Below are 14,220 nucleotides of genomic sequence, written 5' to 3' on the forward strand. Positions count from 1 at the left end.
AAAGGCATCCACATGTTGTGTGATTCTGGCCGTTTTAGCACTGTCTCATTATCCAGCGGTGGACAAACTGAGCGCTGCCGGCTGTCTTGTCGTTCGGTGTGGCAAAGTTAAAGAAAGCTGGCAAAGCGCCGTCCTCCGAGTCCGAGGCCCAGCACGCTCTGCCGGTATCCGACCATGTGGTCCGTCTTCGTGTGGTGTGACCACAAATACCACTATAAAAGTACAACGACATCATCATGGGAGTGACCGGCCGCAGACCGGTGGAAAACAACATGCCGGCTCGTCGGCTGCGGGCGGACAGAACTTTGTTTTTATTTTGTCTTGTTTTTTTTGTTTTGTTTCTTGGGGGGGTGGGGGGGGTCTGGAGGCAACGAATATTTAAAAAAATAATTTTGTACTTGTTCCTCTATATCAGTGTTTCTCAACCCAGTCCTCAAGGACCCCCTATCCTGCAGATTGTCATTGTAACCCTGCATAGGTAGCCCTGCTTGTACTTACTCGACCAATCATCTCACAGCACTTAATTATGCAGGGTGTGCAACATCTGACAAAATTCATTGCTGATTGGTTGAATAACTACAAACAGGTACCTATTCAGGGTTGCAAAGAAAATATGCAGGATAGGGGGTCCTTGAGGACTGGGTTGAGAAACGCTGGTCTATATGCTATGTTTCACCGGTGCCGGCGGGTCCGCCATTCCACCGAGTATTCAGATGTAAGCCACACAGGAACGTGTGGGTCTGTCACATGGAGTAGAAGAAGAAGAAGAAGAAGAAGGAGGGGGGGAGCAGGAGGGGGAGCAGGAGCAGGAGGAGGAGGAGGGGAACAGGAGCAGGAGGGGGGAGCAGGTGGAGGAGGAGGAGGGGAACAGGAGCAGGAGGAGGTAGTTGGATTTCCAGTGCAGAAGAGAGCGACAGGCTCTGAGGTACAACACTAAACATTGTCCAGCGCTTCATTAGGTTTAATTAACGAGAGACATGTTGTTCAGTATGACATCAGACGGCGTTGTCGAGCAGTCTTCTCTCTGCCTCTTCCTTATCTTACCAGTGGTACACCAACATCTGTGAGTGCTGGAGACTGTGACCTGCACATGAGCGCCTCCTGTGAGTGCAGGATCACATTTGTTTCAGATGGAACTCTGAAACGTGCAGCATAAAAGCAAAAGAAATGAAAGAGAACCACTTTAATGAAACAGTATTTGTTTTGCAGGACAACTTTGAAAGGCCGGTCGTTGTTTCGTGGCAGGCTCCGTCAGCTCGCTGTGTGGTGACGTAGACCGCCTTGCTGTTCAGCCAAACGCAGAATGAGACAGTAAATTCACGCTTGTATCAAGATTTGACTGTTTTCCTGTCGTTCACTGTGACGCACAACAAAGGTACAAGACAACAATGGTACAGTCTGTGGAGACCTTAAGACCCTGTGGATTTGAAACCCTTTTGTGTAGACCAAACCTGAGACCCTTTAAGACCCTACAGTGTTCCTTGGACTCCACTAAGAGGTGGTCAGATATTGTGCGCACAACATGATGCACACAAAACACATCGTCCATGTTTGTCCCTTCTCACTTTTAATTCAACAGACATTGGTGTGATTAGAGAAGGTGAGGTCCTCAAAAGTGTCCGTCCCCGTTTCATGAAAGTCTCATGAAGAGTCTAGTATTTAGGTTTGCCACCTTGTTCTGTTACACTGAGTAAAATGTGTAATACTGTGTCATGTGCCACTTATATGCTACTTTGCTAATCTTGATGCAAACAATGATTTTTTATAGGACAGCTGCTAAAGTGAGTCATAATTATTTTGATTTCAGTCCATGCAATTCAAAGAGGGGAAAGACAGTTTCTCAGGGGTTTCTGTGAAGAATTTTAGCAGGTGTTCTGACTTGGCCAATATTTCCTTCCATGAGCTGTTTAGATTTGTCTACGTCGACTCACGGAAGGATGAATGTCAATATCATGCCAGCTAATGTGATTATTCACAGTAAACCCAGATTAGTCACATTAAACCTGAAGTACAGGGAACCTGTTGCCTGTCCTGTTTAACTACATCCCTTTTATTTCGTAGAAATCAAATCTTATTTATGTTGGCCACAGTGATAGCCAAGGATGCTAGACCGAGTCGATTGTGTCAGTAGAATTAGCTGTAGAAACACTGTGTTCAGTTTTATTTTAGAAAACAGTGACTTTGGTATTTTGACAGTTGAGTTTGATTCTGAGCTCCATAAATGGCCCTCATAGATAGACTCATACAAAACACTCACTGGACCCCGTTTGGAAGTACAATGTTACAATTTCATTTAGCTGACGCGTTTATCCAAACTGAAGCACATCTGAGAGTTAATACAATGCAAGCAAGGATCTAGTCAGGAGGCGATAACACATGTAAGTGCCAAAAAAACTACGTTCAAGTGCGATAGTACATAGGTATCAACAGGCAGTGCACAAAGGCAGTGCATAGCGTGCATAGAAGCGTTTTTTAAAAATTATTATGATTATTATTATTAATACCATCAGGTGTGGAGGTGTTGGAGAAACAGCTGGGTCTTCAGCTTCTTCTTAAAGATGGAGAGGGACTCAGCAGATCGTATGGAGTTTGGTAACTCATTCCACCACCGGGGAACTACAGAACAGAAGAGTCTGGCTAGTGACTTAGGGCCTCATTGTGGTGGAAGTGCCAGATGCCTTTCATTGGCAGAGCGTAGTGAGGGGGACTGAATGTAGACCTGAATGAGGGAGTTCAGGTAGGCGGGAGCTGTTTTAGTTACCGTTTTGTAAGCGAGCATCAAGGTTTTGAATTTGATACGGGCAGCAACTGGGAGCCAGTGGAGGGATATGAACAGGAGGGTGACATGTGCTGTTTTGGGTTGGTTGAAGACCAGATGCACCACCGCGTTCTGGATCATTTGCAGAGGTTTTTAAGTGCATGCAGGGAGACCTGCCAGTAAGGAGTTGCAGTAGTCAATGCAGGATATTATAAGAGGCTGTACCAGGATGTGTACTGCATGCTCAGATATGTAGGGTCTAATTTTCCTGATGTTGTACAGGGCAAATCGGCACAACCGAACAATCGAGGCCACGTGAACCTTAAAGGTTAGTTGGTCATCAATCATGACACCCAGGTTTCGGGCAGACTTTGTGAGCATCAGTTGGGTTGATCTGAGCTGGATATTGATCTGTTGTTCTAAGGATGGACTGGCTGGGATGACAAGGAGCTCAGTCTTAGATAGGCTAAGCTGAAGGTGGTGTTCTTTCATCCATGCAGAGATATCAGCAAGGCATGATGATATCCGTGCTAAGACTGTGAGGTCATCTGGTGGGAATGATAGGAAGAGCAGGGTATCGTCAGCATAGCAATGGTATGAGAAACCATGGGAGCAGACGATTGCACCAAGTAAGGTGGTGTATATTGAGAAGAGAAGGGGACCGAGCACTCATCTTTGAGGTATTGTGGATAAGCCGTGCGGTTTGGACAGTTATCCCCTCCAAGATACTCTAAAAGATCTCCCTAAGAGGTAGGACATAAATCAGTGGAGGGCAGATCATGAGATACCAAGCTCAGTGAGTGTGGCGAGAAGGATTTTGTGGTTAACCGTGTCAAAGGCAGCTGACATATCTAGCAGCATTAAGTAGATGACAAGTTAATTATCACATCTTACATCACAAACACAGCAGAAAATACAAACCCCAATTCCAATGAAGTTGGGGCGTTGTGTAAAACGTAAATTAAAAACGGAACACAGTGATTTGCAAATCCTTTTCCACCTATATTCAATTAAATACACCACAAAGACAAGATATTTAATGTTCAAACTGATAAACTTTATTGTTTTTTTGCAAATATTCCCTCATTGTGAATGTGATGCCTGCAACACGCTCCAAAGCAGCTGGGACAGGGGCATGTTCACCACTGTGTTACACCACCTTTCCTTTTAACAACGCTCAATAAGCGTTTGGGAACTGAGGACACTAATTGTTGAAGCTTTGTAGGTGGAATTCTTTCCCATTCTTGCTTGATGTACGACTTCAGTGGCTCAACAGTCCGGGGTCTCCGTTGTCATATTGTGCGCTTCATAATGCGCCACACATGTTCAATGGGAGACAGGTCTGGACTGCAGGCAGGCCGGTCCAGTACCTGCACTCTTTTACTACGAAGCCCCGCTGGTGTAACACCTGCAGAATGTGGCTTGGCATTGTCTTGCTGAAATAAGCAGGGACGTCCCTGAAAAAGACGTCGCTTGGATGGCAGCACATGTTGCTCCAAAACCTGTATGTACCTTTCAGCATTAATGGTGCCTTCACAGGTGTGCAAGTTACCCATGATGCCATGAGCACTAACACCCCCCCCCCCCATACCATCACAGATGCTGGCTTTTGGACTCTGCGCTGATAACAATCTGGATGGTCCTTTTCCTCTTTAGCCCGGAGGACACCACGTCCATGAGTCCCAAAAACAATGTGAAGTGTGGACTCGTCAGACCACAGCACACTTGTCCACTTGGCGTCAGTCCATCTCAGAGGAGCTCGGGCCAGAGAAGCCGGTGGCTGCAGCTCTTTATTGGTTTGGTTGTTGAGTTGGATTGTTTTTAGAACTTTCCCTTGACTCTCACACACAAACACACAACACACACACACACAGGTAACATGCAGCCACTCGGCTTGGGTTTGAACCGACAGGTTGGTTCCTTTGTGTAAAAAGACTCCATCTTAACGTGTGTGTCACTGACGTGGTGGGTTTGTGAGTCACTCAAGTTATCCCCCTGCCTTTCCATCATTCTGGCCCCTCCTCCATCAGTTCATGTTTCTCTCTGATTGGCTGCCTGTGACCTCCTCCCTAACCTCTGACCTGCCAGGTTCTGTGTGGGGCATGATGGGACAGAACCCGACCAGGAAGAGAACTTCTGGTCTCAGGCCCTGGAAGACCTGGAGACCTGCGGACAGAGCGGAATACTGCGAGAGCTGGAGGTGAGTACTACTACTACTGTTGTTATACTAGTACTAGTACTGACAGTAGCAGCATTGTGATGTCATCATGTTTTATTATATTGGCATGTGTGGAGGCAAACCAGATGAATTACAGCATTAGTTTCAGTTCATTGTTAGAGAAGATGACTCCTTTTCTTTTAGGAGCAACCTGGAGCTGAAACAGATCTCCTTACACTGGTATCCTCTTCTTTCTTTCTCCTCTTCTCCTCTCTTCTGTCTTTCTCTGTGGCCGCAGTTTTAGCGTTGTGAAACATTGCTTGTGGTTTTTGAACATAACTCTAATGGACACTAATGGATGCGTGTGATGTTTGCGGATGTGAATGTGACTTTCATGCCTGTGCTCTCCTTCACTGTTATCGTGGAAAGCTGTTTTTCCTTCGTCAGTTTATCAGTTTATCTGGGTCTTCATCAGTTTATCAGTATATGTGGGTCCTTCATCAGTTTACCAGTTTATCTGGGTCTTCATCAGTTTATCAGTATATCTGGGTCCTTCATCAGTTTACCAGTTTATCTGGGTCCTTCATCAGTTTACCAGTATATCTGGGTCCTTCATCAGTTTATCAGTATATCTGGGTCCTTCATCAGTTTACCAGTTTATCTGGGTCCTTCATCAGTTTACCAGTTTATCTGGGTCCTTCATCAGTTTATCAGTATATGTGGGTCCTTCATCAGTTTACCAGTTTATCTGGGTCTTCATCAGTTTATCAGTATATCTGGGTCCTTCATCAGTTTACCAGTATATCTGGGTCCTTCATCAGTTTACCAGTTTATCTGGGTCCTTCATCAGTTTATCAGTTTATCTGGGTCTTCATCAGTTTATCAGTATATCTGGGTCCTTCATCAGTTTATCAGTTTATCTGGGTCCTTCATCAGTTTATCAGTTTATCTGGGTCTTCATCAGTTTATCAGTATATGTGGGTCCTTCATCAGTTTATCAGTTTATCTGGGTCCTTCATCAGTTTATCAGAATATGTGGGTCCTTCATCAGTTTATCAGTATATCTGGGTCCTTCATCAGTTTACCAGTATATTTGGGTCCTTCATCAGTTTACCAGTTTATCTGGGTCCTTCATCAGTTTATCAGTATATCTGGGTCCTTCATCAGTTTACCAGTTTATCTGGGTCCTTCATCAGTTTACCAGTTTATCTGGGTCCTTCATCAGTTTACCAGTTTATCTGGGTCCTTCATCAGTTTACCAGTTTATCTGGGTCCTTCATCAGTTTACCAGTTTATCTGGGTCCTTCATCAGTTTACCAGTTTATCTGGGTCCTTCATCAGTTTATCAGTATATGTGGGTCCTTCATCAGTTTATCAGTATATCTGGGTCCTTCATCAGTTTACCAGTATATCTGGGTCCTTCATCAGTTTATCAGTTTATCTGGGTCTTCATCAGTTTACCAGTATATTTGGGCCCTTCATCAGTTTATCAGTATATGTGGGTCCTTCATCAGTTTATCAGTTTATCTGGGTCTTCATCAGTTTATCAGTATATCTGGGTCCTTCATCAGTTTATCAGTTTATCTGGGTCCTTCATCAGTTTATCAGTTTATCTGGGTCTTCATCAGTTTATCAGTATATGTGGGTCCTTCATCAGTTTATCAGTTTATCTGGGTCTTCATCAGTTTACCAGTATATTTGGGCCCTTCATCAGTTTATCAGTATATGTGGGTCCTTCATCAGTTTATCAGTTTATCTAGGTCTTCATCAGTTTATCAGTTTATCTGGGCCCTTCATCACTTTACCAGTTTATCTGGGTCCTTCATCAGTTTATCTGGGTCCTTCATCAGTTTACCAGTTTGTCTGGGTCCTTCATCAGTTTATCAGTATATCTGGGTCCTTCATCAGTTTACCAGTATATCTGGGTCCTTCATCAGTTTATCTGGGTCCTTCATCAGTTTATCTGGGTCCTTCATCAGTTTACCAGTTTGTCTGGGTCCTTCATCAGTTTACCAGTATATCTGGGTCCTTCATCAGTTTACCAGTATATCTGGGCCCTTCATCAATTTACCAGTTTATCTGGGTCTTCATCAGTTCATCAGTTTATCTGGGTCTTCATCATTTTACCAGTTTATCTGAATCTTCATCAGTTCATCAGTTTATCAGTATATCTTGGTCCTTCGTCAGTTTATCAGTTTATCTGGGTCTTCATCAGTTTATCAGTATATCTGGATCCTTCATCAGTTTATCTGGGGCCTTCATCAGTTTACCAGTTTATCTGGGTCCTTCATCAGTTTATCTGGGGCCTTCATCAGTTTATCAGTTTATCTGGGTCCTTCATCAGTTTACCAGTATATCTGGGTCTTCATCAGTTTATCAGTTTATCTGGGTCCTTCATCAGTTTATCAGTATATCTGGGTCTTCATCAGTTTACCAGTATATCTGGGTCCTTCATCAATTTACCAGTATATCTGGGTCTTCATCAGTATACCAGTATATCTGGGTCCTTCATCAGTTTACCAGTATATCTGGGTCTTCATCAGTTTATCAGTATATCTGGGTCCTTCATCAATTTACCAGTATATCTGGGTCTTCATCAGTTTACCAGTATATCTGGGTCCTTCATCAGTTTACCAGTATATCTGGGTCTTCATCAGTTTATCAGTTTATCTGGGTCCTTCATCAGTTTACCAGTTTATCTGGGTCCTTCATCAGTTTACCAGTATATCTGGGTCTTCATCAGTTTATCAGTTTATCTGGGTCCTTCATCAGTTTACCAGTATATCTGGGTCCTTCATCAGTTTATCAGTATATCTGGGTCCTTCATCAGTTTATCAGTATATCTGGGTCCTTCATCAGTTTATCAGTATATCTGGGTCCTTCATCAGTTTATCAGTTTATCTGGGTCTTCATCAGTTTATCAGTTTATCTGGGTCTTCATCAGTTTATCAGTATATCTGGGTCCTTCATCAGTTTATCAGTATATCTGGGTCCTTCATCAGTTTATCAGTATATCTGGGTCCTTCATCAGTTTATCAGTTTATCTGGGTCTTCATCAGTTTATCAGTATATCTGGGTCCTTCATCAGTTTACCAGTATATCTGGGTCCTTCATCAGTTTATCAGTTTATCTGGGTCCTTCATCAGTTTATCAGTATATCTGGGTCCTTCATCAGTTTACCAGTATATCTGGGTCTTCATCAGTTTATCAGTTTATCTGGGTCCTTCATCAGTTTACCAGTTTATCTGGGTCCTTCATCAGTTTACCAGTATATCTGGGTCCTTCATCAGTTTATCAGTATATCTGGGTCCTTCATCAGTTTATCAGTATATCTGGGTCCTTCATCAGTTTATCAGTATATCTGGGTCCTTCATCAGTTTATCAGTATATCTGGGTCCTTCATCAGTTTATCAGTTTATCTGGGTCCTTCATCAGTTTACCAGTTTATCTGGGTCCTTCATCAGTTTACCAGTATATCTGGGTCTTCATCAGTTTATCAGTATATCTGGGTCCTTCATCAGTTTACCAGTATATCTGGGTCTTCATCAGTTTATCAGTTTATCTGGGTCCTTCATCAGTTTACCAGTTTATCTGGGTCCTTCATCAGTTTACCAGTATATCTGGGTCCTTCATCAGTTTATCAGTATATCTGGGTCCTTCATCAGTTTATCAGTATATCTGGGTCCTTCATCAGTTTATCAGTATATCTGGGTCCTTCATCAGTTTATCAGTATATCTGGGTCCTTCATCAGTTTATCAGTTTATCTGGGTCCTTCATCAGTTTACCAGTTTATCTGGGTCCTTCATCAGTTTACCAGTATATCTGGGTCTTCATCAGTTTATCAGTATATCTGGGTCCTTCATCAGTTTACCAGTATATCTGGGTCTTCATCAGTTTATCAGTTTATCTGGGTCCTTCATCAGTTTATCAGTATATCTGGGTCCTTCATCAGTTTATCAGTATATCTGGGTCCTTCATCAGTTTATCAGTTTATCTGGGTCTTCATCAGTTTATCAGTATATCTGGGTCCTTCATCAGTTTATCAGTATATCTGGGTCCTTCATCAGTTTATCAGTATATCTGGGTCCTTCATCAGTTTATCAGTATATCTGGGTCCTTCATCAGTTTATCAGTATATCTGGGTCCTTCATCAGTTTATCAGTATATCTGGGTCCTTCATCAGTTTACCAGTTTATCTGGGTCCTTCATTAGTTTACCAGTATATCTGGGTCTTCATCAGTTTATCAGTTTATCTGGGTCTTCATCAGTTGCTACCACAGCAGCAACTATCAGTCACTTCAATCAGTACAATAAACTAGATCACTGCAGTTACCTGAAACAGCCTGACTTATGTCATGAGGTGTGTGTGTGTGTGTGTGTGTGTGTGTGTGTGTGTGCGTGTGCGTGTGCGTGTGCGTGTGCGTGTGCATCCTCATCCAGATTCAGGCCAACCACTGGTCAGAGTCATTTTACACTTGGCATGGAAGTGTGAGCAAGGCATTATGGATAGATTAGCTGAGGAGATGAGGACTACAGTTTTGCAATTAACCGTGGCTGTTTTCATGGTGACATGCCTGGCTTTGTGATTGTTGCCATGGTAACCTGCCTGGCTTTAAAGACGTGTTAGCCAGCAGTAATGAGTAGAAGGAGCAGCAGAAGCAGTTTCCTGTGGTTTGAATCCTGATTGATTCAAAGTCTCTTTTCTCTCTCCAGGCGACCATCATGTCAGGTTCAACCTTGAGTTTGAACCATGACCCTGTCCCCCTGCGTAGTACGCTAGGACGCCAAGCAAGCTTCCAGGAACGCAGCACCTCTGGACCTCAGGTAATGACCTTTGACCCTTAACCTGTCTTAAGACAGCAGGCTGCATCACAGGCTGTAGACTGGAACATGTAATTTAGTTTAGTTTATTTTGGACATGTAAGAATACATGTGTGTTGGGTTTATGAACACACTCCATGTGCTCTTGTTAATGTTCTCTATTCTTTTATTACAGTATTCCTTATTGCATATCCCTAGTTAACGTATTCTTATGTATTTATATTCTGCCTCTATACATACGTAGTCCTTTTGTGATCTGCAGTCTATAATGTTCTGTTGTATTTTATTGGACAGTTCTTGTCATAATGGTTTTAATAACTTTAGAAATGTTTCATAAGCTTTGTCAACATCATCCTCGTGTACTCCTTTCCAAGTTTATGCTATACTGATACATAATCTGCCCCCACCATACACAATCTGCCCAAACCATACACAATCTGATTTGTCTTAGCAACCATTCCTTCCATACTATCCTTAAATATTTCAGTGTTGGATCCAGGTGCTCTATATACACAGCTAAAAAGTACATTTTTATTTTTTCCATACAAATTTCAATAGTAACAGATTCCATCACATCACCAATGGTAGTTGTCATACTTCCCACTACCTTCTAATTAAAGCTTTTATCCAATTACAGAGCCACACCGCCTCCGTTATTCTTCTGTCTATTCATGTAGTCATTTCAACTCCAAGTCCAGAGCTGAGCCAGTTCTCAGAGCTGAGTCTGGTCTCAGAGCTGAGCCAGGTTTCAGAGCTGAGCCAGGTTTCAGAGCTGAGCCAGGTCTCAGAGCTGAGCCAGGTTTCAGAGCTGAGCCAAGTCTCAGAGCTGAGCCAGGTCTCCGAGCTGAGCATAGTCTCAGAGCTGAGCCAGTTCTCAGAGCTGAACCTGTTCTCAGAGCTGAGTCTGGTCTCAGAGCTGAGCCAGGTTTCAGAGCTGAGCCAGGTTTCAGAGCTGAGCCAGGTCTCAGAGCTGAGCCAGGTTTCAGAGCTGAGCCAAGTCTCAGAGCTGAGCCAGGTCTCAGAGCTGAGCATAGTCTCAGAGCTGAGCCAGTTCTCAGAGCTGAACCTGTTCTCAGAGCTGAGTCTGGTCTCAGAGCTGAGCCAGGTCTCAGAGCTGAGCCAGGTTTCAGAGCTGAGCCAGGTCTCAGAGCTGAGCCAAGTCTCAGAGCTGAGCATAGTCTCAGAGCTGAGCCAGTACTCAGAGCTGAGCCAGTTCTCAGAGCTGAGCCTGTTCTCAGAGCTGAGTCTGGTCTCAGAGCTGAGCCAGGTTTCAGAGCTGAGCCTGGTCTCAGAGCTGAGCCAGGTCTCAGAGCTGAGCCAGGTTTCAGAGCCGAGCCAGTTCTCAGAGCTGAGCCAGTTCTCAGAGCTGAGCCTGTTCTCAGAGCTAAGTCTGGTCTCAGAGCGAAGCCAGGTTTCAGAGCTGAGCCTGGTCTCAGAGCTGAGCCTGGTCTCAGAGCTGAGCCAGGTTTCAGAGCTGAGCCAAGTCTCAGAGCTGAGCCAGGTCTCAGAGCTGAGCATAGTCTCAGAGCTGAGCCAGGTCTCAGAGCTGAGCCAGGTTTCAGAGCTGAGCCAGGTTTCAGAGCTGAGCCAGGTCTCAGAGCTGAGCATAGTCTCAGAGCTGAGCCAGTTCTCAGAGCTGAGCCTGTTCTCAGAGCTGAGCCTGTTCTCAGAGCTGAGCCTGGTCTCAGAGCTGAGCCAGGTTTCAGAGCTGAGTCAGGTCTCTGAGCTGAGCATGGTCTCAGAGCTGAGCCAGGTCTCAGAGCTGAGCCTGATCTCAGAGCTGAGTCAGGTCTCTGAGCTGAGCATGGTCTCAGAGCTGAGCCAGGTCTCAGAGCTGAGCCTGATCTCAGAGCTGAGCCAGGTTTCAGAGCTGAGCATGGTCTCAGAGCTGAGCCAGGTCTCAGAGCTGAGCATGGCCTCAGAGCTGAGCCAGGTCTCAGAGCTGAGCCTGGTTTCAGAGCTGAGCCAGGTCTCAGAGCTGAGCCAGGTTTCAGAGCTCAGCCAGGTCTCAGAGCTGAGCCAGGTCTCAGAGCTGAGCATAGTCTCAGAGCTGAGCCAGTTCTCAGAGCTGAGCCTGTTCTCAGAGCTGAGTCTGGTCTCAGAGCTGAGCCAGGTTTCAGAGCTCAGCCAGGTCTCAGAGCTGAGCCAGGTCTCAGAGCTGAGCATAGTCTCAGAGCTGAGCCAGTTCTCAGAGCTGAGCCTGTTCTCAGAGCTGAGTCTGGTCTCGGAGCTGAGCCAGGTTTCAGAGCTGAGCCTGGTCTCGGAGCTGAGTCTGGTCTCAGAGCTGAGCCAGGTCTCAGAGCTGAGCCAGGTTTCAGAGCTGAGCCAGGTTTCAGAGCTGAGCCAGGTCTCAGAGCTGAGCCTGGTTTCAGAGCTGAGCCAGGTCTCAGAGCTGAGCCAGGTTTCAGAGCTCAGCCAGGTCTCAGAGCTGAGCCAGGTCTCAGAGCTGAGCATAGTCTCAGAGCTGAGCCAGTTCTCAGAGCTGAGCCTGTTCTCAGAGCTGAGTCTGGTCTCAGAGCTGAGCCAGGTTTCAGAGCTCAGCCAGGTCTCAGAGCTGAGCCAGGTCTCAGAGCTGAGCATAGTCTCAGAGCTGAGCCAGTTCTCAGAGCTGAGCCTGTTCTCAGAGCTGAGTCTGGTCTCGGAGCTGAGCCAGGTTTCAGAGCTGAGCCTGGTCTCGGAGCTGAGTCTGGTCTCAGAGCTGAGCCAGGTCTCAGAGCTGAGCCAGGTTTCAGAGCTGAGCCAGGTTTCAGAGCTGAGCATGGTCTCAGAGCTGAGCCAGGTCTCAGAGCTGAGCCTGGTCTCAGAGCTGAGCCAGATCTCAGAGCTGAGCCAGGTTTCAGAGCTGAGCCTGGTCTCGGAGCTGAGCCTGGTCTCAGAGCTGAGCCAGGTCTCATAGCTGAGCCTGGTCTCAGAGCTGAGTGAGGTCTCAGAAATAGCTGTCACACTAAATGGTTTCTTGAATTGACTTAAATATTCTTTGATGTTCAGAAAGTTTGCATATAGACTCCTGCTGTTAAACTGGTTATTAACGTTCCATGATCTGTCTTAACCTGCCTGTTAAACTTTAAACTGATAATCTGTGTAGTAATAGCAATTGTTGTTGAGCTTGTTGAAGAAATTATTCTCGGGGTCAATATTTTGTTCAAATTCATACATATTGTGTTCAGTGTATTTGAACATTTTGAGATTCAAACCATCACACTTTTCATAAAGGCCGTCCAGCCCCCTGCAGCTGCATTGCGAGTTTATACACTTGATGTCATCATCATCAGCGCTGTTAAATGGAAAAATATTACTTTCTTTGCAAGGCACATTTTCTGCTGCTTTACAATTAAAACAATTCATTTCTTTACCAGGTTCCATCATCATTTCAGTACATAGTCACTCTGTGCTCTTAGCAAGCTGTCCTGAGTTCAAGTAATCACCCATTTCAAATGAGTAATGTTCAGTTATATCATCACCTTGGTGTGCTGCTCTCTCAGGAGTGTTCTTCCTTGGTACTTACCCAATTCTGCAAGCTCCGTGATGACCAGCACTTTGACCTCCTCTGGTGACCTCCTCTAGAATGTTAAGAATGTTCTTTTATGTTTCATAGAAAGTATGTTAGAAATTTAATCGGTCTGTCAGGATTATTGTCAAACACAAAGTCAAACACATTTTTGGTGGGTGTCGGACTCCGCCAAGGTTGTCCCTTGTCTCTGATTCTGTTTGTGATATTCATGGACAGGATCTCAAGGCACAGCCAAGGTGAGGAGTGTGTCTATTTTGGGAACCTCAGAATTGCATCTCTGCTCTTCGCAGATGATGTGGTTTTGTTGGCTTCATCAGGTTTGCAGCTGAGTGTGAAATGGCTGGGATGAGAGTCAGCACCTCCAAGTTGGAAGCCATGGTTCTCTACCGGAAAATGGTGGCTTGCTCCCTCCGGGTTGGGGATGAGTTGTTGCCTCAAGTGAAGGAGTACAAGTATCTCGGGGTCTTGTTCTTGAGCGAGGGTAGGATGGAGCGAGAGATTGACAGGCGGTGCAGCATCAGCAGTAATGGGGATGTTGTACCGGACCGTTGTGGTGAAGAGGGAGCTGAGCCGGAAGACAAAGCTCTCAATTTACCAGTCAATCTTCATTCCAACCCTCACCTGTGGTCATGAGCTTTGGGTAGTGACCGAAAATGAGGTCATGAATACAAGCGGCTGAAATGAGTTTCCTCCGTAGGGTGTCTGGGCTCAGCCTTAGAGATAGGGTGAGGAGCTTGGACATCTGGAGGGAGCTCAGAGTAGCGCCGCTGCTCCTTCGCGTCAAAAGGAGCCAGTTGAGATGGTTCGGGCATCTGATTAGGATGCCCCCTGGGCACCTTCCTTTGGAAGTTTTCCAGCCACGTCCAACTGGGAGGAGACCCCGGGGTAGACCCAGAACTCCCTGGAGGGACTATATGTCCAGTCTGTCCTGAGAACACCTTGGGATCACCCAGGAGGAGCTAGAGAGCGAT

The 14,220-nt window shown here is 45.3% G+C and overlaps 1 protein-coding gene across 1 annotated transcript in view; it reads left to right on the forward strand.

Annotated features, from left to right (window-relative positions):
- The window catches only part of grip1 (glutamate receptor interacting protein 1), a 132,366-nt gene that overhangs the window by 116,134 nt on the left and 2,012 nt on the right, over positions 1 to 14,220 (forward strand). The window contains exons 20-21 of the mRNA XM_056275893.1: positions 4,847 to 4,958; positions 9,631 to 9,741. Coding sequence (XP_056131868.1) covers positions 4,847 to 4,958; positions 9,631 to 9,741 — 223 coding nt within the window. The remainder of the gene's footprint in view (positions 1 to 4,846; positions 4,959 to 9,630; positions 9,742 to 14,220) is intronic.

This window comes from Lampris incognitus, chromosome 3, assembly GCF_029633865.1.
Source record: "Lampris incognitus isolate fLamInc1 chromosome 3, fLamInc1.hap2, whole genome shotgun sequence".
NCBI lineage: Eukaryota > Metazoa > Chordata > Actinopteri > Lampriformes > Lampridae > Lampris > Lampris incognitus.